At 44.9% G+C, this 27,997-nt stretch overlaps 2 protein-coding genes across 10 annotated transcripts in view; one reads left to right on the forward strand and one right to left on the reverse strand.

Annotated features, from left to right (window-relative positions):
• Nucleotides 1-102: 102 nt before the first annotated feature.
• The window catches only part of DNAI3 (dynein axonemal intermediate chain 3), a 66,284-nt gene continuing 38,389 nt past the window's right edge, over nt 103-27,997 (forward strand). The window contains exons 1-3 of one of the 5 annotated variants that reach the window (XM_081193993.1): nt 180-197; nt 13,362-13,435; nt 19,043-19,146. Coding sequence is in view for 1 of the 5 variants with exons in the window: in XM_081193990.1 (XP_081050116.1) it covers nt 1,339-1,390; nt 13,366-13,435 (122 nt within the window). In the remaining 4 variants the exon portion in view is untranslated. Of the gene's footprint in view, nt 120-179; nt 198-1,323; nt 1,391-13,349; nt 13,436-18,488; nt 19,147-27,997 lie in introns of those variants that run through there. The other 4 variants (XM_081193990.1, XM_081193994.1, XM_081193996.1 and 1 more) reach the window with 4 other exon arrangements.
• Nucleotides 2,775-27,801, reverse strand: MCOLN3 (mucolipin TRP cation channel 3). Of its 5 annotated transcripts, none has more exons than XM_081194046.1 (14): nt 27,599-27,801; nt 23,119-23,351; nt 20,272-20,439; nt 17,236-17,389; nt 16,415-16,499; nt 16,234-16,330; nt 14,969-15,068; nt 14,554-14,666; nt 14,295-14,444; nt 12,724-12,825; nt 12,497-12,619; nt 10,327-10,533; nt 6,940-7,070; nt 2,775-5,006 (listed from the first exon to the last, which is right to left on the reverse strand). In XM_081194046.1, exons 2-14 carry the CDS (start codon nt 23,347-23,349, stop codon nt 5,000-5,002), a joined length of 1,668 nt encoding a protein of 555 aa, XP_081050172.1. In that variant the 5' UTR covers nt 23,350-23,351; nt 27,599-27,801; the 3' UTR covers nt 2,775-4,999. The 5 variants fall into 5 exon arrangements, with proteins under 5 accessions (XP_081050172.1, XP_081050173.1, XP_081050171.1 ...); XM_081194047.1 differs by having other exon boundaries at nt 27,590-27,801; XM_081194045.1 differs by lacking the exon at nt 27,599-27,801 and adding an exon at nt 27,431-27,579.

Raw genomic sequence — 27,997 nt, forward strand, 5'->3', positions numbered from 1 at the left:
GCGCAGCCCCGCGCCGCCTGCGCGCTTTGGCGAGCTCGGAGCGTCGGAGGACCCGCTCCGTGCGCGCCGGAGGGGACGCTCCGCCATTCGGCTTTAAAGGCGCCCTGCCGCCGCCCAAGGTGAGGAGCTGCTGCGGTCAGCTGTGGGCGAGACGCCGGCTTGGGCTTCCCTCGACGGGGCGGGAGGCCTTTTCGCAGGTGAGAGGGAGATCGGGGGCCCGTCGAGTCGGGAGAAAGGAGGGATCCCCACTGGGTCTTGGCCCGACCTAGGCGTGCAGGGGCGCCAACTGGAATAAAAAAAGGGGGGGTGTCAGGTAAGCCCCACGCTGCATGATGATCACAGGCACAGCGCATGCACACCTTTTGAATGGGAATCCCCATCAACTTTGCCCACTCCCCGTTTGAACGCAGCTTAGCAGATTTTGCGAACTAATGCTCCTTAACTGTTTGGAAGGGAGCCCGCCCCCATAAGGCCGTTTCAGAAGCCAGAGTCTAAAATGTCCTGAGGGCACGTCTAGAATTAATTCCCATTTGGTTTAATGGGGTTTGCCATAGAGGGAGGGAGAGGACTACAGTGGTACCTCGGGTTGCAGACGCTTCAGGTTACAGACTCCGCTAACCCAGAAATATTACCTCGGGTTAAGAACTTCGCTTCAGGATGAGAACAGAAATCATGCAGCGGCGGCGCAGCAGCAGCAGCGGGAGGCCCCATTAGCTAAAGTGGTCTTCAGGTTAGTTTCAGGTTAAGAACAGACCTCCGGAACAAATTAAGTACTTAACCTGAGGTACCACTATACTGTCTTGCAACCTATGTGGGAGCTTGCTGTACTGACTGGTACAGTGGTACCTCAGGTTAAGTACTTAATTCGGTCTGGAGGTCCGTTCTTAACCTGAAACGATCCTAACATTGTCTACACTGACTGGCAGCGCTTCTCCAGGATTTCAAATAGGGGATCTTTCCCAGTCCTTCTACCTGGAGATGCCAGGAATTAAATGAGGAACCTTCTGCATACAGAAGAGATGCTTTGTCAAAGAGCCGTGACCTTTCTCTGATTAGGTATCCGTAATACAGCTGCTGTGGGACAAGATGGTTGGGCAGTGTTTTCAAAACTACCAACATGAATTTGACAAAACTGCGGGAGGCAGTGGAAGACAGAAGTGTCTGGCGTGCTCTGGTCCATGGGGTCACGATGCGTCGGACACGACTAAATGACTAAACAACAACAAAATACAGCTGCATCTAAAAACTGCACATGGCAAGTGCTATTTTATGAAAGGCTGGGATGGATGCCTCTTCTAAGATGCTGCAGTATGATGGATAATTCATCACAGAACTCAAATGACAGAAGATGTGATTGCAATGGATTTCCAGATGGATCCCACAAATGATGGTCTGTGGCAATGCTTCTGTTCTTTTGCTTAGTGTATGTATGTGTGGGGTTTTGTGTCAGCGTCACTTGTGTGGGTTCTCTTACCATTCGCTTGTTGTATTTCCTGGTGGTAAGAGAGGTTGGGGGGTATCCTAGGGTGTGGTTGGTTGTCTTTGGTTGGCTGCAGTGAGATTTGTTTTTGTGTGAGTGGAGTATGTATGTGTGTGCTTTTGGTTAGCCGGATTGATTTGTATGGTGCCGGCCGATTCTTCTTGTTGTCTTGTTTATGTGTGAAACAAGGACCTAACCTAACAATGTATGCAACGCTAATGTCTCAAAACAAATGAAACTGATCTGTAGAAAACACAACTTGAAAAAAGAGACAATGCACGTATTTTTGTAAACTAAGAAATCTTTAATAATAATAAAAATATTTAAAAATCAAAACAAAAAACACAAATGATGGTCTGTCAACAGCTAATAGCCATGATAGCCTAACAGAGCATTTCTGCTTGAAAGTAGAATGCATGGGGGCAAACAAATAGAGGTGCTGCATTTAATTCCTTGAACAGGGTTTGAAATTGTGTGTGGTGCCTACAAGAGTAGAACGGACTAACTTGCCCCAGAACATACAGGAAGTTAGCATGAGTTCATGTTGCCTCTTTGTAATGCCTGAGTAAGGCATTTCCTTCCATTCTCAAGGTTTTAGTTGGAGTAAATAACCTGTAAGATACCTTCTCACTCTGTAAGACTTCTATGACAAGCAGGATTCAGCAGGTGCCACTTTTCATGGGAGAAAAAGGCACATCTTTTTTTACTTTGTCAGAAAGTGGGTGAAAACAACCCTAAAATTGGCAGTGGTTAAGTGATACGTGATGAGGCTTAAGCTTGCCTGGAAGACATGACTTTGAAGTCTTGTTCCTTCATTCCAACCAATAGAGGCAGCTCTGCTTACTTAGTGATAAGATAAAAGTTCTATAGCCTTAAAAATCTAGTCAAAGGAGGAAGGTCATCAGGAGGCACCAAAAAGACAACAGAGAAGGCGGCTGCCTAATATTCTGCTGGAAGAAATTCCAGAGGCCAGGTGCCAGGATGCTTGAAACAGAAAAATGGTTTTTTTCTGGACTTGCCCCCAAATAAAGAAATTCTGGTGCACAGTGACATTAAAAATAGAAACAATTGTTTTTGTTCACTGTTGCTGCTTTCTTTTGGTGGGCTGCAATCTGGATGATAGGCATAAAGGATTTTAGTGGGAGGTGGAGCTAATGTTCTTTGTAATAATGCAACCCTGCAGTTTTATGATTCCGCTTTCTTTTACCATTCTCTACAAACTTGGGTAGATCCATTTCAGCCAAACAGCAACGATAAATATTTTCCAAAATACAAGAAAGAAGCAAGGAGAAAGTGCAGGTTGAACAAAAATTTATTCTCAGTGTCAATATTAATTAATGTTCAAGTTAAATACTTAACCATAGCATCCTATAAAATGTGAACAAACAACACATAATGTTTTCCAAAGTTTGTACACAGTACATAAAAAGTCTTTCTGCTCATTCAGTAGTACTGTCATGATTGTTGCTTTTACATCTGAAATATTTAAAAGTCTAAAAATAGATTTCCTTTATTTTTTCACATTTGCTTTCTCAGTAAATATAATTTAGCAAATAAGGCATCTATAAAAGTCGGGTTCCACAGAAAGGTTTTGGATCAGTGTTTAGCAGTTCTAACATCTAACACAAGTTGCAGAATTGTTTTCAGAGCTATATTTAGAGTAGTTCTATGTGCTTGCCCACTCTTATGTTATTGCAAATAGTCTGCACTTGTTTAATATAAAGGCTTGAAAAATTACACTACATTTGCAATGAAATGCGTTAGGGCTTTCCATTACTTAGTGTTCACATCTCTGACCACCTTGTTTCGTGTTAATGGATGTGAAACACAGGAATGTCCCTCCTTCTTTCCAGCGAGTGTCAATCCTGGTCTCTTTGTCCACTTAAATCAAAATAATGGCAGAGAACACCAGCCACTAAGACTTTGTTTACACCACACTGAAGAAACCTGAACATGTGTGTAGCAAATTAGAAAGATTTTTATGCGGTTTCATCAACTAAGTTGACCAAACTCCTTTTTCAGAAGGATGGAAATCCCATTTTCCAGCTACCGTTCCTGCTAAGTGCTAGGTGTTTGAGAGGAACTGCCGCCTTCCTGTGAATGGGACCCTCCACGTGGGGCATCTACCAGCAGAGATTAGGGACCTGTAGCCCTCCAGATGTTGCAGGACTATAACTGGAGGGCCACATGTTCTCCAGGCCTGCCATAAAAGGAGGCAAATTCTACCTGCATGTTTTCTCGTGGAGTGTATAATACTCTCCTTTGCCAACCCGGTTTGCTAGTTCTCACTGTCATTGGTTTAATCTTTTCTGTCTAGCCAAAGACTACAGCAGTTTCCACTGATATTAGAAGATTTAAAGGGGAGAGCTTTTTTTGTACCTAACACAGAACTTTCTATAGGCTGGATAATACCCAGGCTGTCCATCGTGGAGGAGTTTTTTCTTCTCTGTTGTCTGAAACAGCACATGCTTGAGACACCAAATTTGCAGATACGTTAAATATAGAACTATTTTCTGCACACACACGGACTTGCTGGGTCACACAGTGTCATAGACCAAGTGTAGAGAAAGCTTGAATTGTAATTCTTGTGCTTTGCAGTTCCATTTTTAGCATGATTTTTTTCACTTTTAATACCATGTAAACTCTTAATTCTTCTAAATATATTTTCTTTCTTATTTAATTATGCTTCTTTGTCTGGGGCAGGAAATGCCAATATGTCGCCCTCTCGTCAGCCCCAGCAAGCGTAGCTGGGGATGGCAGCAAACATGGGTCGGGGATGGTTGGAGGTCTAGTTCATCTGGAGATCACCATGGTGGCTACCTCTGGCCTAGAGTCTTTCCATTCAACTCATCCAAGCAACTTCTTGTTTAATGCACTAAGACGCTGAGCTACATCTAAATATTGGGTACTTTTCAAAGAGGTTTTTATCAGACCGAAGCCCAGTGCTATTTTTCTAGAAAAAGAGGTGCCAGAACTCACCATGAACACCTCCCTCGTTCTCACAGAATGACAGCACCCACATGAGAGGTGCTGGAACTGAGTTCCTGTGAGTTCCCTCTGAAGAAAGGCCCTCCTGAAGCCCATTAGGTTTTTACAAGTTTTGATATTCTCTGCACCCTCACTTTGGCCCTGACCCATTGGCAGCATCAAGAAGGCCACTGCCTCAACTTGCAATGCAGATGTGTACACAGAACTAAAACAAACAAAGCAGTTTTGAAAAACACCTAGTGTCCTTAATCATTAGTGGACAGTATTCACACATGGTGCCTGTAGGACTATAATAGTAATATACCTATATTCAACAATGCTTCTAAACCCAGGCAATTCTGCTTTGATTTTTGCTGAAGTTCTAATGAATGCACTAGGAAGTAATTAAAGTTAGCTAATCTTGCAAGGACCTTCGTGGGTGTTACGTGCCTTGTGTACAGGAATTTTCTCTTTGATGGTTCAGTTAAGTATCTGTAATGAGAGCGCCGTCCAGGAATCTCCGAATATATTCAAGAATTCTTGCTATTCTCATTAAGACCTTGAAGGGGGGGGGGTGGAATCAAGATTAGTTCCTTGGAACACAACTAATGGAACAACTAAAACTATAGCATAGTTACCTGGAAATAAAGTCTCAGTGAACTCAATATTTATTTCTAAGTAAACTTGCTGTAGGGTTGTACTGCATGTCTGATAATTGAATTCATTGTGCATATAAGCAGTTTCGGCTGAGCTTGGTGTGCTCAAAACACCATATCATTTGGTTTCATGAAGCAATACTTGTTTTGTGCGAAAGACATTATGTGTACTGCATTTTACGGGCAAGATCACATTTCCAGTTCCTGCCAAAAGAGTGCAGTGATACATGCTGTGGCCCATTGTTATGGCCCTGCATTAAAACCCTTCCCACAACATGTTTCTTCTTAATGCATCGTCTGGATCCCTCATGAACGTGCCTTAAGTTTGGGGTCGTCAATGTGGTACCCTCCACTCCTTTCTTTTGATACCTGCCAATCCCAATTTTTGGATTTTTTTAAAATTTACCTCAGGCTACCTTGCTGGAAAGTTCAGATTTCCAGTGGCACCCCCTTTCCCCTTTGTTTCCCCCTGGATGCCTCTTGGGCCCACACAGGCCCAGAGATATTCAAAGAGCATGAAGCAGGCAGGGCGATTTGCTGCCCTGTTTGTTGGCAGCCCCAGTTGCCTTTGAAATGGGGGTGAGGAGTGAAATGTTGTTGTGCTGTAACTCCCAACATCCTTGAACTATTGACCAGCACCGGGGGAGGGCAACCTGCCACTCAGGGCACATTTCCCCATTCACATCCCCATACCTCATTCTGGGCCTGCATACACTGATGCAAGTGGGAGACTTTCACTTTCCAGAGAATCCTATCCTGCCCAATGGTTAATTTTTTGCTACTCTCAGATATGCTGCTTCAATGCAAATCTGTGTGAATATAGGTATAAATGACTATGGAGCATGTGTTATGCATTGCTAGCTAAACCCGGTATCATTTGGAGCTGCCCAAAGAACATTTCTTGATGGTTTTTAGACCCCCCCAGGCCCTTATAGCTACACTAAATCTGCCCTGGGGGGGGATCACATTTAAAAACATATCAGGCAAATGCAGTAGTTCAGGCATAGGCAAACTTGGTCCTGCAGATATTTGGGGACTACAACTCCCATCATCCCTAGCTAACAGGACCAGTGGTCAGGGATGATGGGAGTTGTAGTCCCAAAACATCCGTAGGGCTGAGTTTGCCTGTGCCTGAAGTAGTTTGTATTCAAATAGAACTAAGTGCATCTTGCAGAGGGTGTATAATACAGAGTGGCTCGGTGCTTATTTTGGAATATAGAGTAATACAGGCACTCCCCCCACCTCCATATGTTTGACTCGTGCATGACCACACATACACGCGGCACCAGGAAATAATTCAATTCATACCCAGAAATGGTAGGAGAGAGTGTGAAAGTCCCTGTGGCTCACAGAGACATCCTCCCCAGAGCCCAAAGAGTACATCAGTGTGGGTGGAGGAAGCTATGAAAAGACAGACAGCACAGTGGGGCTTTGTTTACGCTGCTTAGCCTCCCCAGCTAGCAGCTGGCAAGCAGGGGAGTGCAGCAGCAGAAGCTGTTTTCCTGCAAGCCCCCCAGCCTCCTGCTGACACCAAAGCTTCAATTCTAGTTGTGGATATTTTTAGATACAGTATTTTTATGGATTGAAGAGAGAGCGGCAGGGAGGGCTTTTAGAGGGTGCTCCCCGTTTCACGCAGGTTCATTTATGTGTGTGGGGCCCCGGAACATAAGTGGGAGTTGCCTATATAAACTTCAGTTCTGTAATCTGGCAGCTGCCAAACTGGAAACTGTAGCAACCAGTTCAGTTTTGCCTAATCGGGGTGGAGCAGAGAGCACAAGCTAGCAGTGATACTTTCTGGAAACAACTCTCCACATGGGTTTGCATTTAGTTACTAACCTTTTACAGCAGCAGAAGATTGTAACAGGGCCTTCGTCTTCTAACCTGTACCTCCCAGAGTTTGGTAGATCTTTGCACTGTGCTACGAATGCACGGAGCTCTGTCTCTGGAAAGCCTTCTTGCTGGTAGTGCTTAAAAAAAAAAAGTGTTGTTGTTAGAATAGAATAGAAGAATAGATTCTTTATTGTCATTACACAAGTGCAACATTGTACAAAGTGCAACGAAATTGGATGCCATCCCTTAAAACATCAAAAGCAAGACAACAACAACAACCAAACAAACCACATTCCAGCCACACCCACACCACACCCATCAAACTCCCAGGTCACACTATCGAGTTACAGCATTCAAAAAGGCCACAGCTCTTGGATAGAAACTGTTTTTCAGTCTATTTGTCTTTGACTTGATGTTTCTATATCTCCTGCCAGAAGGCAGTAGTGCAAACAGACCGTGTCCCGGGTGAGATGAATCCTGCAGGATGTTATTTGCTTTCCTAAGACAACGGGAACCGTACAGTTCTTCCAAAGATGGGAGAGGATGACCAATAATCCTTTGGGCTGTGGTTATGACCTTCTGGAGCACCTTCCTCTCCCTAGCTGTACAACTGGAGAACCAAGCACAAATACAGTATGTAAGAATGCTCTCTATGGAGCCTCGGTAGAAGCACACCAGCAGTCTCTCACTCAGATTGTTCTTCTTTAAAAGTCTGAGGTAATAAATTCTCTGCTGGGCCTTCTTCACCAGAGCAGTGGTATGTGCGCTCCAAGTCATGCCCTGATCGATAGCTACTCCCAAAAACCTGAATTCCGCCACCCTCTCCACCCGTTCCCCGTTGACATACAAGGGCTGAATGTCCGCCTTTTTTCCCCTGTAATCCACCACCAATTCCTTGGTCTTAGCCGTATTAAGAGCCAGATTGTTCTCTCCACACCAAACACAGAGCCGCTCCACCTCGTCCCGATAGGCGGACTCATCCCCTCCTGAAATGAGCCCTACCACCGTAGTGTCATCAGCAAACTTGATGATTTTGTTGCTGGAATAGATGGCTGTACAGTCATACGTATAGAGAGTGTAGAGCAGGGGACTCAACACACAACCCTGTGGTGAGCCGGTGTTAAGGCTAAGGGCTGTGGACATGTGTGACCCTACTCTAACCCTCTGAGAACGTTCTGACAAAAAATCCAAAACCCAGAGACAGGTGGAGTTGGAGAGTCCAATCGCCTCTAGCTTGGACACCAGTCTATGGGGGAGGATAGTGTTAAAAGCAGAGCTAAAATCCACAAACAGCAGCCTCACATAACTCCCCGGCTGCTCCAGATGGGACAGAGCAGCATGGAGAGTGGTATTGATGGCGTCTTCTGTGGATCTATTTGCTCTGTATGCAAACTGGTAGTTGTCAAAAGTTGATGGAAGACAGGAAATAATGTGACGGCGCACCAGTTTCTCAAAACACTTCATGATGATTGGAGTCAGTGCAACTGGTCCAATAGTTGTTAGCATCAATGCGCGGAATCTCAAACAAACCACTGTACGCAAATCAATGGAGAGATGTAATTTTAATTGTTATTGAGCATACCATTTCACCTGTTGTTTTTTTAAAAAGGGGGGTTTGGAGTGCTGTGGGTGGACTTGCTGGGTAGAAAAATTGGGCTAGGGGAGAAGGATAAAGTGGTTTATTTTATTATAAAACATTTTTATATACCTGTCATGTAAACGTGCAAAATGCACTTTCTTCAAATCCATAGGAGACGAATCTTCAAAGTATGAAGGGAAATCATATTCTTGCTAATGCTTTCCCACCTCCCCACAAAACTCCAAAAACAGGCTAGAGATTAGGGCAGCACATGCACAGTGCCTTGATGCTTGCCTTAAAAAATCTGCCGGTACTAATTCTCAGCTGCAGACTCCAAGGTCTTTCTTTATAGGGAGGCAACGTCTGATGCAGATAGATGCTGGAGATGTAATGCTGAAAATGCATTGCATATGATGCAGGTGTGTCCAGCGATATTTTCCTTTGGGTCTGAAGTTACTGTTGGCATTAATTTTGTCCTGGAGAAATCCTAGATATTTGCAATGTCCATGTACTTTTAAATTATATTCCCGTGGTATGGGAACCAACAGCAGGACAACAAAAGTGTATTTAGCAAAACCTTGTCGTTGCTGGGATTTAAGATTTCAAGCTTTTGGGAAACCCAAAATCTACTATGCAATTCTCCAAGTACCTCACTGCAATTGTTGCATTGGAATGTATTCCTTATAAACATCGAATTCATTTGGATATCTATTGGGACGTTTGGATGGCATATATAGAAACATATATGTTTAAACTGAGGCTGATTTATTTTGTGGCCCTTGACTGCTTTATGTAAGTTGGTGTTTTCTTCTATGGCTTCTCTTTTTCTTTCTCAACTCCAACGCTAGCAGATGAGGATTTGTATTTAAGTATTTACATTTTAAAATGGCAAGTTTAATTAATAAAAAAAAGAAATACAAATTCTCAGCTGATAAAGAGCTGGAGAAGTCTGAAGTGAAACAGGTGGCCTGCCATCTACTTCCCTTCAAACCTAGAGCCTAAAGTGGAAAAGAATGGGGCTCCTTCCTTCCACAAGAGACCAGCTGCAACCTTTTTGCTGAAACAAGATGTTTTGGCTCTAGCAGCCAGATTGCAGCAGTTGTCCCCAGGGGTGGCCCTCTCTATAGCAGTGCACCCCAATCCAATTAAGGGAGAAGTTTCTTAATAACTGGGGAGTAGGAGAAAAACATTAACATTGGTTCCCTACAAGGAAATAATAATAAACAATATTTTATTTATACCCCACCCATCTGACTCGGTTTCCCCAGCCACTCTGGGTGGCTCCCAACAGAATATTAAAAACACGATAAAACATCAGACATTAAAAACTTCCCAAACAGGGCTGCCTTCAGATGTCTTCTAAAAGTCAGATAGTTGTTTATTTCCTTAACATCTGGTGGGAGGACATTCCACAGGGTGGGCGCTACTACCGAGAAGGCCCTCTGCCTGGTTCCCTGTAGCTTCACTTCTCACAGTGAGGGAACTGCCAGAAGGCCCTTGAAGCTGGACCTCAGTGTCCGGGCAGAACGATGGGGGTGGAGATGCTCCTTCAAGTATACTGGGCTGAGGTTGTTTAGGGCTTTAAAGGCCAGCACCAACGCTCTGAATTGTGCTCGGAAACCTACTGGGAGCCAACGTAGGTCTTTCAGGACTAGCGTTATATGGCCGCTCCCCGTCATCAGTCTAGCTGCCACATTCTGGATTAATTGTAGTTTCCGAGTCACCTTCAAAGGTAGCCCCACGTAGAGCGCATTGCAGTAGTCCAAGAGGGAGGTAACTGGAACATGCATCAATCTGGAAAGGTTCACACATACCTTAACTGTTTCATAGGTGTCTGTAATAAGGGCAATGAAGAGACTCAGAACCATGTAGATAAAAAGGCTAATGAAAGAGTAGAGGTAGATCCGACTGAACAGCCAAACCAAGTAACTTTTCTGCTGCATCTTTGCAAAAGTAGCAAACATGTCGTCTCCGTTTATCAACGAAAAGAGACACTCGGAAACCATGTTCAAGGAACGGAACTGGAAGTGAGGAACCAGAACAAAACAAAAAAGAAAGGTGTTTGTTTTTGACAGATCAGTGAAGCAAGTTCAAACAAACATGTTATATACCTTATTGGGGGGGTCCCTGCCACATAGTGTACAGCAGGGGTGCCCAAACTTTTTTCAAGGAGGGCCAGATTTGATGAAGTGAAGGGCCGTGAGAGCCAACCAAAGTTTTAGGATTGAAATTGTTGAGCTTTTTTTTTTAGGGTTGAAGTTGTTGAGGGTTTTTTTGAGGATTTTACCCCATAAACTGCCGAAGGGGCCGGATTAGGCCCCTGAAATGGACTTTGGACATGTCTGTGGTAGAGCCTTTGGCCAACAAGGGAATCAAAAGTGTGCTAAAGGTGGGAAAGGAGGTTGCAGAGGAGCTGAACGGATTACTTGCATCTGTCTTCAGAGCAGAAGACTCGCGAGTAATAAGGTGAAACAGGAGAGATGCGAGCCGGGAAGGGCGATAGAAGGGCCCGGCCGGGCGGCGACTCACCTCGCAGGCGGTGCGCCATCCCTTTGGCCCAGGCGAGGCGGCGGCGGCTGCTCAGTGATCTCCTTGCCCGTCTCCTCGTGAGGGAAACGCGGCGGCAGCGGCGGGGCGCCTCCGGCGGAGCAAGGCCGCTGGCCTGCCTCCCCCCCACCTTCCTCCTTTTCGCCGCGCCGCCTGCACCTCCGCTGCCTCCCGCTCTCGGCAGGCCCTCCCGGGCATCGGGCTCTGAGGGCGAAGGCACCCCACTCCACCACGCCCATCTGCAGCATGGCCCCCGCCGCCACGCTCCCGCCAGCCGCCCTGGCCGCTTCGCCCGCCTCCTCCTTGGGCTCGAAGCCCGGGTTGTCCCGGCTCCAGGCCTGCCTCGAGCAAGAAGAGAGCGGCGGCAACGGCGAGCAAGGAGGAGGAAAAGGAGAAGAAGTGGCGGCGATTCCGCCGCCGCCGCCGCTGCTGCCTGGTGGGTCCCGCAGCCGCCCCAGCTCCAGATGCTCCAGGCCGCCGAGAGGGCAAAGTCCCGCCATAGCCCCCCGAGCCTGGATGAAGGCCGCCGCCGCCTCAGAATTTTTCTCTCAGGCCGGCCGAGTAACGGCGCGGGAAGGGAGCGCCTTCGCTTTCTCCACCGTCCGCCTTCCAGCCCCCCATCCCCGCCCACAGCGCGCCGCCTCGCAGGGGGAAGCGGGCTGGCAGCTACACGGGCCACATGATGAGGTCTGGCGGGCCGGATTCGGCCCGCGGGCCTTGTGTTTGACACCCGTGGTGTACAGTATAAATACAGTGGTAGCTCGGGTTACAGACGCTTCAGGTTACAGACTCCACTAACCCAGAAATAGTACCTCAAGTTAAGAATTTTGCTTCAGGATGAGAACAGAAATCGCACGGTGATGGTGGTGGTGCGGCGACAGCAGGAGGCCCCATTAGCTAAAGTGGTACCTCAGGTTAAGAACAGTTTCAGGTTAAGAACAGACCTCCGGAACGAATTAAGTTCTTAATCCGAGGTATCACTGTAGTAGATCATTTGGACAGTACTTTAATACTATCTCCGTATACAGGGCCATACATAGGAATGGACAGGCAAAATTGGAGTCCCAATCAGCAGTAAACTGGGTGTTATGGGCATAATCTAATTTTGTGCAGACTGCCACTTGTGTAACAGAACTCCTCTCCTTTTCCGGTGTGCCTCCAAAATATTTTACCAAGAGTCCTCCAACTCTTCGCAGCAGATTCTGAGGCTACACACAAGGCTGCAGGGGAGAGGAGAGGACAGTGAAGTCTTGTTACACAAGCTGAATGTGATTCTTCTTCTGCACAGACAGCTTTGGAAACTACTGCCCTAAATAAAATCCACGAGTGACTTTTTCATCTCCCTCAGTAGCTATGGTTTTTTATGGGGCAGAAGGAGCTAAATAAATTTATATGCAAGGCTTAAACAAACAAACAAAAACCCCTAGATTGCAATACCTTGACGTGATATGGGCCCAGCACAATCCAGCCGCAGAAACAATAGCCCAGATAAATCATAGCAGCACAACAGCAAAATCGGATGACGTTGGGCAAAGCCGCACGTAGTGTCAAAATAAGCAGCTGCAGAAAACAAAACAAAAAGCAAAACAATCCAGTATTGACAATCAGACTTCAGCCCTGCATTCAGTACAGCTAGATAGCAACAGGTCCTAGGTAATCCTTACATTGTACTTCTGAAAGAAGCCTAGGTAGCGAATCACTCCAAGCCAGACGAGCATGGTGGAGGTTCCCAAGAGGATGCTGCAGACATCGTAGCTGGTTAGACTCTGTACGAAACAGAATTTTGGAATGTTATTAGCTGTTTAGTATAACTACCCAGATTAGGTATAATAGCATTGAATCTTAGTAGCATTATGGTGGTGATTGGGAGGATGGGAGCAAGGTAGATCTGGATCACAACCTGCCTCCTTATCAAACACCTGTCTTGGTGAGATGTAAAAATAAAAAAATTCCTTCCAGTAGCACCTTAAAGACCAACTAAGTTAGTTCTTGGTATGAGCTTTCGTGTGCATGCACACTTCTTCAGATACACTTAGTATCTGAATTAATTGTATCTGAATAATTGTATCTGAATTCAGATACAATTAGTGTATCTGAAGAAGTGTGCATGCACACGAAAGCTCATACCAAGAACTAACTAAGTTGGTCTTTAAGGTGCTACTGGAAGGAATTTTTTTATTTTGACTATGGCAGACCAACACGGCTACCTATCTGTAATTGGTGAGATGTAGCATTTGATAAGATATCTGGACTGCATTTTGTACAAGCTGTCCTAGATAAAACCCTCTCTATTCCCTTCAAGACAGGAGGCACCCCAGATCTGCCAGACAAAAATCAGGGGGAAACATCAACTACTTTTGCAGCAATAGCAGACAGGTAAGGCCATTCTTTTTCTGAGGGGTGTCACTATGACCCAGGTGAACAAGGAGCCTCCAGAGACTCAAGGTGCACCGGAGAGATGAGTAGAGCTGCTTCTAGATCAGGGTTTCCCAGCTGTTTTTTGGACTACAACTCCCATCATCCCTAATAAGCAGGACCAGTGGTCAGGGATGATGTGAACTGTAGTCCAAAAACAGCTGGAGACCCAAGTTTGGGAAACCCTGTTTTAGATGAAATTAGTATTTGGAAAGTGGTGTGTATTAGAACATTTTTTTAATATATATGCACAACTGACGATATTCCTCCACGTGCCCAGAAATGCTTCCGGCTCCCACTTCATACATTAAACTATGGAACTCACTCTTACAGGAGCCAGCAATGGCCTCCAAGTTGGATGGCTTTAAAAGTGGATGAAACAAATTCATGGAGGAGAGGGCTATCAATGGCTACTTGCTATGACGTCTGCCTCCATAGTTATAGAAGCAGCAATGCTTTTGAATACCATTTGCTAGAATCAGCAGGAGGGGAGAATAACGCTCTGCCCCAATCCCGCTTATGGGTTTTGTACAGGCACCTGATCAGCCTCAATGTAAGAACAGGATGCTGGTCTTGATGGGTCCTGATTCAGCAGCATCTTTATCATCACAACATGAATGGGGAGAAAAGCAGGCAAAAAATATTTAGGCAGCAATCCCTAGACCTACAAAGCTGGGAGTATGCCCCATTGAACTTAAGACTTATTTCTGAACTGGCATGTATAGGATTGCTGCTAACCGAGGATGCCAAGATACTAAAGGCCAGTTGAAGAGCAGAGGAAACATTTATTTCCTGTTCAGCATACAAGCCTGCTACCTACCTTAGCCTGTATCTCCATCTTCAGCGTAGAACCAATTAGGGTTAGAACATCACTAACTATGATCATGATATACCAGCCATTCACAAATTCCATCTGATCCGTGAAAGAGACTTCTTTCTTATAGTGTTGTTGGAAGAAAGATACAAATTCCTGAGAGAGGGGGCATAGACATAGAGAAAAAAGGGGAAGAATTGTATTATATGAGAAGCTGCAAACGACAATACACTGGGAAGTGCCGTCTGGCAAACCCTAAACTCACCCTCTGCAGACGAACTCCTTTAATCACAGATCGTGTGCAGAGAACCAGGGATGCTAGGCATGTCAATATGACAAAGGCGTCAAAGATCATCATGTAGTGCGTGTTCTTCTGTACTGGAAGAGAAAGTGAGAAGTCTATTTCCTATTAGGAGACTTGTCCTCAATGGAGATGACGTTTCTATTTTTCGTTAATATTTGGATCATGGTGCAATTTGGGCTGGCCAAGCAATTCTACTAGTCAAAGTTTTCATCGAACTTGAGGGAACATGCTCATGAATATGAAACCTTCAAGGAAACAGTCAAAGCTGATCCTCTCCCACCTGTTGCACTGATTGAATTTGCATTTTTTTAAAGACCTGGACATTAGATGCAAAGAAGATGAGACAAAAAACCTTGAATGTGAGGTTTTTACTTACGTGATCCAGAAACATGCCAGTCTTTACATTCTTTGATGGCAATATCATTGTCTAGGCTAATTTTGATTCTTCCACTGTGTGCTTTGTTATCAAAGACTATCTGTGGGGTCAGAGACAAGAAAGCAGTTATCTATTTAGAGAGAAAGCTCTGAAGCCATATATCACACTGACGAGGCATTAAGACAGACTGGATCTGACAAACATTCTTCTAGCAAGACACATCAGATTGAAACGTCTTACGATTCCCAATTGTTTGCTGAAAAGAAAGAACATCTGGTGTCTGCCAGATGCTGTTTGATTATAGCTCCTGTTGGCCCCAGCTAACATGGCTAATGGTCGGAAATGATGGGAGATGGACCACGTCTGGAGAGTGCCACCTTGGCTATTCCTGGTTTAGCTATAACTGCTGCACCATGACAGCCAAAATTATATTCTTGAAAACAGGCCTGGAGTTGGCACCTTGAATCCTTGGGCAGCTGGCAATGCCCACAACGGATGATTGACCTGGAATCTTCTTTTTCAAAAATCTCTTCTGTGCTTCAGTTGGCACCAGGCAACTAGGCTTGGAAGCCACCATTTTAATTTCCCACAGTGCCTTGGCAAAAACTCAGCTCAGGGATAGTAGGAGGAATTAAAATAGCAGCTCATTGGCTAGCACTGATTGGAGTGCTGCTGCCCAACACCACCAAGTTGGCCTGCCAGGACCCAACATATAAGTGGTCCCCCCCCCAGCACTTCTGGAAGGATGCCCTTAGCACACTGATGAAATCTTTGAAGTCAAAATGGCTGAACTGCCTCAAGGAAAATGGGGCTTTGGTACTCCGCACATCTCCTCAACTCAATATCTCCCTTGGCTATTATCACTTTGTCCATGTCTCATCCTCCATATCCTCCACCGGCAAAATCCAAGTTGTAATGGAAAAAGAAACATGAATATATACTTCATAAACTGGATATCCCTGGAGCACAAGTCCATACACTTTACCTATGTTCCATATGCTTTAATATTGTTTAATAAGTATTTGGAAATGGTGAACCAAACTATTGATGTTAAAATAAAAGAAATGATCCCTGCCACATCTGGTGCCCCTTGCAATGGATAGCTTCATCCCCATGATTTGCTAGGCCTTTTCTGCCTCGCACATCTTCTTGAGGCTTTGATGGGCTCCTGGGTTCACATCACCCCTTCTCCAACCCGCCCTTTGGAAAAACTGGCTGGGGCCATACAGCAAATGGGAACATTTGAACCTGAAGCCTGTACTTACTGTCAGAGTGAAATCATAGCAATCTGGTAGATCGTGATGACGAACCGTCTGGAGATTGATAGCCTTCAGTTTGAACGTGAGCTGCAGAGTCACGAGTCTAGAAGAAGAGTTTGGGGATTTTATTTCACCATTACCAACAACAACATGCGAGCGCACCAGCCACTGAGGACTCCCGCCTCACCTATGGAAGTCGAGAGTGAAGTTGAAAACGTTCTTCCCCAGTGTCCTGTTTTCCAAAGGCAGCATGGGTTCCACATAAAAGCATTCTGTGAGGAAAAGACAAGACAGATTTTTTGGGAAGTACTCAGCATCTCGCAAGGCAAAGAAGAGTCTAGAACAGTGTTTCCCAAACTTGGGTCCCCAGCTGTTTTGTGACTACAAATCCCATCCTCCTTAGCTAGCAAGACCAGTGGTCAGGGATGATGGGAACTGTAGTCCAAAAGCAGCTGGAAACCCAGGTTTGGGAAGATCCTGCTGTCCACAAGGTTAGGCATGTTTGATTTGACATGCATTGGGAAGCTCTCCCTTTGGTTAAGTTACCCACCGTGTAACTTTTTCTCCCTGCACCGTGCCCCAGGAGAAGGAAGAAGGAAGTGGTGGTTGTGATCTTGGTATATAGCCACCCACAACTTCATTGGGCAGTTAAGGATAAGCCCCTCGGTGTCAGGACTGCCGACATCTGTTTTTCAAATGTGGGGCAATGCTGAATCAATGTGAAATGGGCTCTTATTTCAGAATGAACACCAGTTTCTCAATAAATAAATAAAAACCAGGGGAAAACAGCAACACAATGGATCTAGATTATGTATGTGGGCTATATAGAGGGGGGAGGAAACCAAGTACTTTTGTCTCCATTGATTCTAGAATGGGATGGTGTGTGTGCAAACCTCAAGAGTAACAGTTGGTATTGCATATGAGTGATGACAGGAAATTGACCTCTCCCCCCCCCCACCCCCTTCTCTCTCTCAAATACAAGTCTTGAGTAATAAAAATATATATTACCAGTTTCAATTTCTGGATCGATATCAAAAGTGTCATTTCCAGGACAGATGGTTCCTCGCTTGTAGAAGTATTGGCATATGGCCATAGGTGTCTCTTCGGCTCCTCTCTTCTCGTAGGCGTGATTTCCAACAGATATGGTACGCAGCTGTAAATACTAACCCAAAACTGACAGATGGTTAATGAACCCGTATGAACCTGCCTGACAATCAAGAGAAAGCTCAGATGACTCTCTCTCCATCCTGTTGATGCACGATATCAGATAAGCAGCTACCAGAGGCAGGATCATCCCAGTAGTGGTTCCAAATGTGTGTGGAACGTCCTCCCTTTGGAGATATTCTGGTCCCCTCTCTTGGTTTTTAGGCACATGGATCTGATGAACTGGAGTCTAAGTCTACAAAAGCTTATGCCATAATAACATTGAGGTGCCACAAGACTCTTTGTTGGTGTTGCTGCAGCAGACCAGCACAGATCACCTCTCTGGAAATATTATTTAAAATACCTTCGTTTCAACATGCTTTTGATGTTTAATTTTAACTGTGCAGCTTTGAATGCATTTTATGTTATTGGCTGTATTAGATTTTTGTAACTGTAATTACAAAATAACATTTTCTATTGTCTTTGGTGTTTATTCATTTTGTAAACTTCTGATTTCTAGAAATAGGTCATCCTCTTGTAAGGTCAAGGGAGCATCTGAGGGCATCCAGATAAATGATTAAATCTACATAGATAAATTTAGTGTTGTTCTCTGAGCTATGTTTGGTTTCACTGGGTTTAGTTAAATTTGTATGGACAAAGTCGAGATCGGAATCTGCATTTTATTAAGCTTCTATTTGCCTGCTTCCCATAAATTAGGGAAGAACAAGCAATTAGGACAAAGATGAGCAGTTTCTTTGCCCTTTAAGGATTTTTCACGGGGAGTTTCACAAGAGAAACCCAAATAGTTGAAAACCAGCAAGTGACTACAATTGTCCTCACAAAAACCACACTAAGGCGTGCACCAATTTGAATGAGACTGTATCTACAGGCTCTTGAACTATGGTAGTTTATCAGTGGGAAGGAGTTTCTGGAATTCTGACTTGGGAATTAAGTTTGGCTCGTGAGGATGGTGTTATCTATTAACTATTACTATGCTCAGACGCTGAAGACAAATAACAGGGGTTAGCCTGCCTGTGACCCTGCAGAAATACTACAGAGCCGGCCCTATCATTAGGCAGGATGAAGTGATCGCCACAGATCCTTTCTTGGATTTTTTACAGCCAGAAACAAGGAGGAGCACTTTGGGGGTGGGTTCCCTCAAGAGCCAAAATAACTCGACTGGCCTTATGTATTCTGCACCTAGATTGGCAGCGTTTGCTACTCTGCCTCAGGCAGTACAGACTCTTGGGCCACATGGAAACAAGATGGGTTACGAGGAAATCCTTATATTGTTAGCCTTGCCAAACGGGTAGGTAGCCAGACAATGACGGAGGCAGGTTCCACATCTTAGCTCCCAAATGTTGCGGTGAGAAAATGGTTTTCAAGCTGCTATCAAAACAAGTACATGTCCCAGATTTGGGCTCAAGTAGACTTCTTCACCTAAGCCAGAGGTGGGGGACTGGATCAATCTGGCAGGCGGGTTCCTTCATCTTGACACACCCATCCATGAACTAAGCTTAACAGGTGGGTGGGGCCAGTCACCTGACATCACGTGGCCCATTTTTAGCCTGCATGGTTTGAAATCAAACTCTGAGGGGCAAAACATTCTGCAATGCATAGACATTCATCTGACTGTCAGCACCTGAGAAGCCTTGTGCAATATGTTTTTCAGGGACCACGGATCAGCCATTATCTGCCCTACACCATACAGCTGACCCAAGTCCTTTTTTAGCCATTATCACTTGAGGAGTGAACACTGGTACGGCAGATCTGCAGGTACATTCTTTTGGCCTCACTCTCTGTAACCATGCAAACTAGGTGAGAGTCCCTACTTCTTTATGGAATGTGCAAGACACCTCTGCATGATTTTGCTGAAAACAAAGCAAAAAGCTGAATGAGTCATGCAGCTCTGGGGCAGGGCTAAAGGTCTCCCTTGTCAGACAACAGCACAAAGATGGAGGAACCTGTGGCGCTCTAGATGTTGCTGGGCTCCCAACGCCCATCATCCCTGACCATTAAGCTCTGCTGGCTGAAGCTGAAGGGAGCTAGAGTCCAAGAACACGGGGAGAACTAACAAGTTCCCCATTCCCTGCAGAAGCACCTGAAAATAGCTTTTGTGTTGAATAATTTTGTTGTACAATTCTGTCTGTACAGAAAGTCTGTATAGTCAGTGTAGTGTTGGACAAGGAACAGGGAGACCCAGGTTCAAATCTCTAATCTATAAAGCTTGGGTGACCTTGGGCCACTCAACCCAGCCTGTCTCACAGTTTTGTTTTGAGGGTAATGTATGAAAAGAACCTTGTACTATGTCAGTCTTGAGCTCCTTCAAGTAAAAGGTGGGGAAAAGGTGAAATAAATAAATAACAATAATATTTTTTTTATTTATACCCCACCCTCCCCGGCCAGAGCCGGGCTCAGGGCGGCTAACACCAGTAAAATTACAATAAAAACATAAGGGGGGGGCAATTTATTAAAATATGGGTTAAAATACAATTTAAAATGCAGCCTCATTTTAATAGTAGCCCATAGATCAAAACCATAGGGGGAGGGAAACATAAGGGTCAGACTGAGTCCAAACCAAAGGCCAGGCAGAACAGCTCCGTCTTGCAGGCCCTGCGGAAAGATGTCAAATCCTGCAGGGCCCTGGTCTCTTGTGACAGAGCATTCCACCTAGTCACGGCCAGTACAAAAACCATAAAATTCAAACAACAGATTTGTCCTACTACCCATTTTCTGTGCAATTAATGCTCACAAATGACTTTAATATGGAGTAGTAGCTTGGTTGTTTTTTTAAGCTAGCTTTAAATTTCATGGAAAACGGCACCCTTGTAGAATAACCCCAGCTGCTATATTTATTGTATTGTAAATTGCTTCTAGATGGCTCGTAGGAAGTGAAGTTACCTGATTTATTGCGAAATAGATCTGATCATAGACATCCATCTGCGTATAAACTGCATATGTGTCATCCAGTCTGTCCGTGTAGCCTTTCAGGAAGAGATGTTTAAAAGCAACTGTGTTCTCCTCTTTAAATTCCACTACCATTTGGTTGCTTAACCCAAACACTACCAGCTGAAGGCAACCGCACACAAAAAGAAAAAGAAAGAAAAGAGAGCAAAAGTTGTTGTTTTTTATATTCCAAATAATTTCAGCTGGTTAAAAGCTGCACATTTCTACACAGCTCATTTCCCTGCTGCGTGGACAACTATGGCTAAGACCATATTTGTATTTATCAAATTTATATCCCACCCTTCGTCCCGAAAGATCCCAGGGTAGCAAACACACGCCTGTAATTTAAAATAAAAACGTATTTTAAAACAGTGGAAAACATCCTTTTTAAAAATGAAACGCAACAAAACATGTACCGTATTTTTCGCTCTATAAGATGCACCAGACCATAAGACGCACCTAGTTTTTGGAGGAGGAAAACAAGAGAAAAAAATATTCTGAATCTCAGAAGCCAGAAAAACGAGGGATCACTGCGCAGCAAAAGCAGCGATCCCTCTTGCTGTTCTGGCTTCTGGGATAGCTGTGCAGCCTGCATTCGCTCCATAACACACACACACATTTCCCCTTACTTTTTAGGAGGGAAAAAGTGAGTCTTATAGAGCAAAAAATATGGTAACCAATGATGTGTCTGGATAGGCCCGTCAAAAACATTTTCAGCAGGCATCTAAAATAATACAATTATGGTACTTTACCATAAACTTGGGGTGTGGGTGGCGCTGTGGGTTAAACTACAGCCTAGGGCTTGCCGATCAGAAGGTCGGCGGTTCAAATCCCCACGACGGGGTGAGCTCCCGTTGCTCGGTCCCTGCTTCTGCCAACCTAGCAGTTCGAAAGCACGTCAAAGTGCAAGTAGATAAACAGGGACCACTCTGGCGGGAAGGTAAACACCATTTCTGTGCGCTGCTCTGGTTTGCCAGAAGCGGCTTAATCATGCTGGCCTCATGACCCGGAAGCTGTACGCCGGCTCCCTTGGCCAATAAAGCAAGATGAGCGCCGCAACCCCAGAATCATCCGTGACTGGACCTAATAATCAGGGGTAAAGGTAAAGGTAAAGGGGTCCCTTTACCTTTACCTTTACCATAAACTTACAGTGGTGCCCCGCAAGACGAAAAACTTGCTAGACGAAAGAGTTTTCCGTTTTTTGAGTCGTTCCACAAGACGAATTTCCCTATGGGCTTGCTTCGCAAGACGAAACGTTTTGCGAGTTCTTGCAAGTTTGTTTCCTTTTTCTTAAAGCCGCTAAGCCGTTAATAGCCGCTAAGCCGTTAATAGCCGCTAAGCCGCTAATAGCCGTGCTTCACAAGACGAAAAAACCGCAAGACAAAGAGACTCGCGGAACGGATTAATTTCTTCTTGTGAAGCACCACTGTATAAGGGCTGAGTTCAGAAATGCAACCTTATTATTCTCTTCAGTTCTTAATATGATTTGGCAAAAAAAAAAGTTGGTAAGGTAGAAGTATACTCTCCATTTACTGGGTGTATCCCTCCCTGGCTCCAATCCGTTGTTGGGCCTTGAATGCAAGCAGTGGATTTCCTGCAAATTTAACCTTCCCATCTCTCACTCTCTATTTGCACAGAGCTTATTATCTGGGATCTGCAAAGGTGAAGACAGTGCAATGGCTATAAAACTGACTCTAAATATATGTCAGCTGAAGGCGCTTTGCAGCCTGAGACAAAGGACAGTATGACACCCCCTCCCCTTTCCATGTGCAGAAGCTGACTGGCCTGGAGGTTGGATTTTACTCCCAACACTGTTGTGGAGGGGTCAATATTGCAACCCAAAAAATAACCACTGGTGACAATACAGGCTACGTACATGCCATATATTTTAAAGCACATGGCTTCCCCAAAAGAATCCTGAGAACTGCAGTTTGTTGAGGGTGCTGGGAATCGTAACTCTCTGAAGATACAGTCCCTAGGATTCTGTGAGGGGAAAATGTATGGTGTATAGTTGTAGACTGTCCACCATGCTTGACGCAGCAAGCCAGATTAGGAGGCCCAGAGTAGGTCACGCGACAACAAAAGGAAGTGTCTAGATCATGGTTTATCAAACTTGGGTCTCCATCTGTTTTTAGACTACACTTCCCATCATCACTGACCACTGGTCCTGCTAGCTAGGGATGATGGACATTGTAGTCCAAAAGCAGCTGGAGACCCAAGTTTGGGAAACCCTGATCTAGAGGGCTCCGAAAGAACTGGTGGTAGCTCCCACCTCTCACTTTGCTTAGTGGCATAGCTGGGTGTTTATCGGTCCTCCAATATCAGAGGAATTTATTTTTCTCCCAAACTTTCATAATGTGAAACACTGAAGCCATTTCCCTTTTATTTCAAGTTTTGACATTTTCCATTAGTATTAAAAGTACAGTGGTACCTCTGGTTGTGAACGGGATCCGTTCCGGAGCCCTGTTCGCAACCTGAAAGGAATGCAACCCACATCTGTGCATGCGTGGGTCGCGATTCGCTGCTTCTGCACATGATGTCATTTTGCGCATCTGCGCATGCACAAGCGGCAAAACCCAGAAGTAACCCTTTCCGGTACTTCCGGGTCACTGCAGGATGCATCCTGGAAAGACGTAAGCTGAACCGAACGTAACAAGAGGGATGACTGTGGCTCCGAAAATGTATTTCTCAAATGAGTATCTCAATTCAGTATCAATAGCCTCTTGTGGTCACATCCAAGCAACATAAGATGGTTTTGGGGATTTCTAAAAGGCAACTTGCAGCTTTCCCATTGTCTCTCACCTGGATAGTAACCATGGCAATTTTCAGAAGTTGTATCCCAAGTTTCCAAGGCTTCCTTCCCCGGGCCCAGAATTTTTCACAGGGGTTCATGAAGAAAAATTTAAGTTTTCTTCTCAGCTGATCTTCCAGAAGCAACTCCTGACACATTGAAGGGCGCCTCTTGTAGCTGTAGACGTTTTCATCATCATGGGAACTGCAGCTGCTTACAACCACCACTTCAGGGTTTTCCATTGCTGGAACGTGCAACCCAGTGATTAAACCAAAGAGACATTAGCAAGCTCAGAATGACTAACAGAAAATATTATACTTGTGGTTAGGAGCATCTCTGCTATATGAGCTGGACTATCATCTCCATGAAGGAATCAGACAATCATAGAATTGTAGAGTTGGGAGGGATCTTTGAGGGCCATCTGGCCCAACCACCTGAGGCAGTGGTTCTCAAAGGGTGTGGCAGGTGAGGATGGTGTGGCAGGAAGATTCAAGGACCATCAAAGAAACTTTTAAACATTTTGGTGTAGCATCGAATCAGAATTTTACTTTATTTTTTAATTTGCAGAATCTGGACAGATACATTTTCAAAATGAGAGTGAGAACATCAAATGATATTGAGGATAATCCTCGTTAGCATTAGCTATTCTGCTGCAGTTCTCCACAACATGTTGTTGTGAACAGAGATTTTCAACTCTTGACAAATATGAAAAATCAGAAGAGAGAAAGCCTTCTTTGTGTTAATGAGGAGATGAGAGTTTGTTTGTCTCAAATTAGACCTAATATAAATGAGATTACCCGGCAAAAGCAAGCTCATGCCTCTCTCATTCAGTTTGAATATGTACATAAGGTACATATGTAAGAGGCTCGTTTATAATTATATTTTGGGAATGGTCCCATGTTCTTATGTAGCTGCATTGTTTTTATACTTTCTGGATGTCCCATGATCATATTATAAAGTAGTTGTGTTCTATGTTATACATCAAACACTGCCAGGAGTTGGTTTCTTTTTGTTTTCCAAAGTATTTCTTATCAATAGAAAGATTTGGTGTGGCACGAGCAAATTTTTGTTCTGAAACTGTGCCCCAGAGAAGAAAGAACCACTTTGAGAACCACTGCCCTTAGGAGTGGCAGTTTACAGCCCAGATGTGTACAGTGTAAAACAGAAACCAGATATATACACTCATCCCAAGGACCAGCCAACCCATATGATCAGGCTTATTAGGTCATCAACTAAGCACAGCAGGGAAGGGTGAATTAGTTAAGAGTACAGAAAAACTAATTCACACACAGTTCCCATGCTTCACTCACAGAAAGCACTATTTTTAGAGATGAGCAATGGAGGCATTTTCCATAAACGCAGTATTTCCACATCTTGATTTTTTTCTGGTTTTCCTACTAGAGTTTGGATATAATAGAAGACAGATTTCTTAAAAAATAAAAAGCTATGCAAAAAAACCACACCCTTGCATATAAATTCTTAACTGGAACTTATCTGTATTTCTTGTAATATGGGTCATCAGATCAAAGTGTTCTTTATTTTTTACCAACATACAATTCCAAGATATGGATTGACTAAATCAGCAACCCTGCGGTTCTCCAGGCATTTGTTGTGCTCCAGTTTCCATCAACTTCAGCCAGCAGAGACCATCATCAGGGAATGCTAGGAGTTGTAGTCCAGCAACAGCTGGAAGCCTCAGGTTCCCCATCCTTTCACTCGGGGTTTCCCAAACGTGGGTCTCCAGCTGTTTTTGGACTACAAATGCCATGATCCCTAGCTAACAGGAACAGTGGTCGGGGATGATGGGAACTGTAGTCCAAAAACAACTGGAGACCCAAGTTTGGGAAACCTCGCTTTCACTAAATACAAATCGGTATCAAGATAATTATTTGCAGAATGCAGATTCTTTAAAAGTGAGGAAACTAAAGGGAAAGCCTCTCTTTACCCCTGAGTTTTAAATACTAACTTATTTCTGTGACCATCAATGAGGCTGTCAAACAGGAAGCCTGGTGCCTTCCGGATATTGTTAAGGCTAGGGTGGCCTGTAGTCAGGGATGAAGAAAGTTTCCATCCAGCAATTTCTGGATGGGCACAGGTTCCCCAACCCTGTAGTAAAGGGAAGGAAGGTACTTGGAAGTCTTAGTTGCAACTGTGCAGCTGCTTTAGATTTGAGGTCCCCAGAAAGTAGATTACATCTGGCCAATGGAGAACATCCCCTTTGCTCTACTTGTTACACAAATGCCGTAGAAGTGCTTACAGCTTGACCGATGACATTGCTTCTAGTTCTCTTGCCCCTATCTCTTGCAAATGGTATGTGAATTATTTAGTGTGTTACCTGCAGCAGTGACCAAAATATGCCGAGAGCCTACAAGCAGGGTGCAGTGCATTCATTTAAGAACAGGTATAGTTCAATCCGAACGTATGCTTAGAAGTAAATCTGATGGTGCTTTTCCCAAAGGAAATGCGCATTGGATGACGGCTTTCAGCGGGGAAGTATTCCCACTAGGGGCCTTAACTTTCAAGTAAACATACATATAATCAAGTTGTGAAAAACATCACAAAATGCTGACCTGATCTCTTTGGGTCATTTAGGATGCAATTCTATACACATTTACCTGAGAAAGTATGTTCCATTAAACTCAACAGGACTTACTTCTGAGTAGACATATATAGGGTTACTGTAATTGCCATTATAGAAAACAAAAACAGCTCAATTTTTGGAAGAAGAAAATCCTGCACATGTGAGATAGCAGCTGCTAATCTACAAAGTAGTGACTTTGATTCACTTTTTGCCAAACCAGGGTCCGTAACTACGGACAAATGCAGCAAATTTCTGCACTAGATAGAAGTCCGTAATTTAGCTCTTTAAAAATATGTTAACATGCAATCTGGGCTTGAAAAAACCCACAAGGCTGGCTATGCAGCTGATAAGTGCCAACGTATGTCAACTCTATTGTCTCCCTCACACACCAATTGATGGAAACAAGGGCATTGCAAGAGTGGCACACATTTACACAGGAATTGGTGTTCTGTTCATTTTCACGGCTGATAGCATGACAAGATACGCAACATGGATACATGCGAAAAATTGCTAGCTAACAGGAGCATCACACAGCGTCCCTAATGTATCCATAAATGACTGCAATTAAAATTGCCAAATGCACTGATCAGGAACATTTTCATGTCCAAAGTTTCCACATTTTGTTTTACCGTTTAAACGAGAAACTTTGTCACGGCCACATGGGTAAAATTATCAGGCATTCGGAATGATTACTCACATTTCTGCAAGGTTACTGGATATACCCATATCAAAGTCCCACATCTAGTGATCTAGAGATTGTAGGTGGAGACAACAAGCATGTTTCTGTTGACTTCCTCTTCACCATCCCAGCCTCTTTTAGGAAGGAAGCAAGGAAATCAATGGGGCATATTCCCAGGTAAGTGTGGTCAGGATTGCAACCAAACTTTCAAGTATAAGTCATTGTACAGATTAATCAAATTGGTTTTGATCAGATATGTGATTAAATCTGCATAAGCTTACATGACTAAAGAATAGTTTTGAAACAAGGAAAAAAGCCTGGGTATAAATTATCCAAAATCCATGAATAAAACAAATTGATACTTAACTTTCATTTTTAATTGTCCATTTAATAGGGGTCTCCTTTCAGTCAATTGCAAGATGCTGAATCCAATATATTAACCAGTTAAAGGTTGCAGCCCCATCTATTTACAGTGCCACCCCTCAACCCTGAAAATCTGACCAAGCAGGCTATGCCTCTGAACATGCACAAAGTGCCTTTCCCTCTACCAATGAGTTCCCTCCGAAGCACTGGAGAAGAGAAGCAAGGATCCCTGGGGGCATCCTAGTAAGCACCTTACATTTCATAGAATTGGAAGGGACCCCAAGGGTCATCTAGTCCAACCCCCTGCAATGCAGGAATCTCAATGAAAGCATCCATTTCGATATACCAACTGATCATGGGAAAGAGATTCATTTAAAGAAAATAATCATCCTTGTGCGCGTCCACCTGCCTGTCTGATGCTCAGCTCCAAAATCCAGCATCTTTGAAGAAGGGCCACAAAACGAAGGGGGGAAGGTCTGTCTCCTTCTCTCCTCCCTGCCCCCACCCCGGTTATATGACCTCCGCGGGATCTTCAACCAGGAGGAGAGCCTTTCCTTGTCTCGGAGAGAAAGCAGGAGCGCCCGGACTGACCTTTGAAGGGACGGCGAGAGAAGCAGCGCATTGGGGCGCCTGAGCCTACCGCGCCTCTCCCTTCCATGCGCTCCCCCCATCCGTGAACCAGCCTCTCCGGGCGACTTACTCATTGAGGCGGCCCCAAGCGCTTACGGACGCCGCCGGCTGAACGCGACACCACCAGGGACGCCGAGAGAGAGAGAGAGAGAGAGACCTGCTCGCGCCAGGGCGCAAAGCGACACCTGATGCCCGCGGAGAGGGCAACGCGCCACCGCCGCTCGCTCACCTGCCCTACCTGCCGGGGAAGGGCGCGCGCATCGCCAGGAGGAGGAGGAAGAGGCGGCCGGCGCCTCAAGGGGAGTCCGCTTTCATCCCTGCTGCCGCGGAGGAGGAGGAGGAGGGGAGCGTCCTCCTCAGCAGGAGGCGGGAGGGCGGCCACTCACTCCGAGCTGGTGCCGGCGAAGCTGCCCGGGCGCAGGAACTGCGGTGGCGAAGGCGGCGCAGGAGGAGGACGCGCCACGTGACTGGCGAAGTGCGCTCCTGCAGCAGCAGCAGCAGCTTGTGCCTCCGCCTCCCGCAGGGGAAGATAGCCAGTGTGAGCACAAACTAGACCAGAAATGCCGCCCTACTTACCTCCCTACAGCAGCAGCAGCAGAGGTCCAAGTTGAGACACACACATACAAATATTTGAAGG

Source organism: Podarcis bocagei (assembly GCF_964188305.1).
Source record: "Podarcis bocagei genome assembly, chromosome: 5".
Taxonomy (NCBI): domain Eukaryota; kingdom Metazoa; phylum Chordata; class Lepidosauria; order Squamata; family Lacertidae; genus Podarcis; species Podarcis bocagei.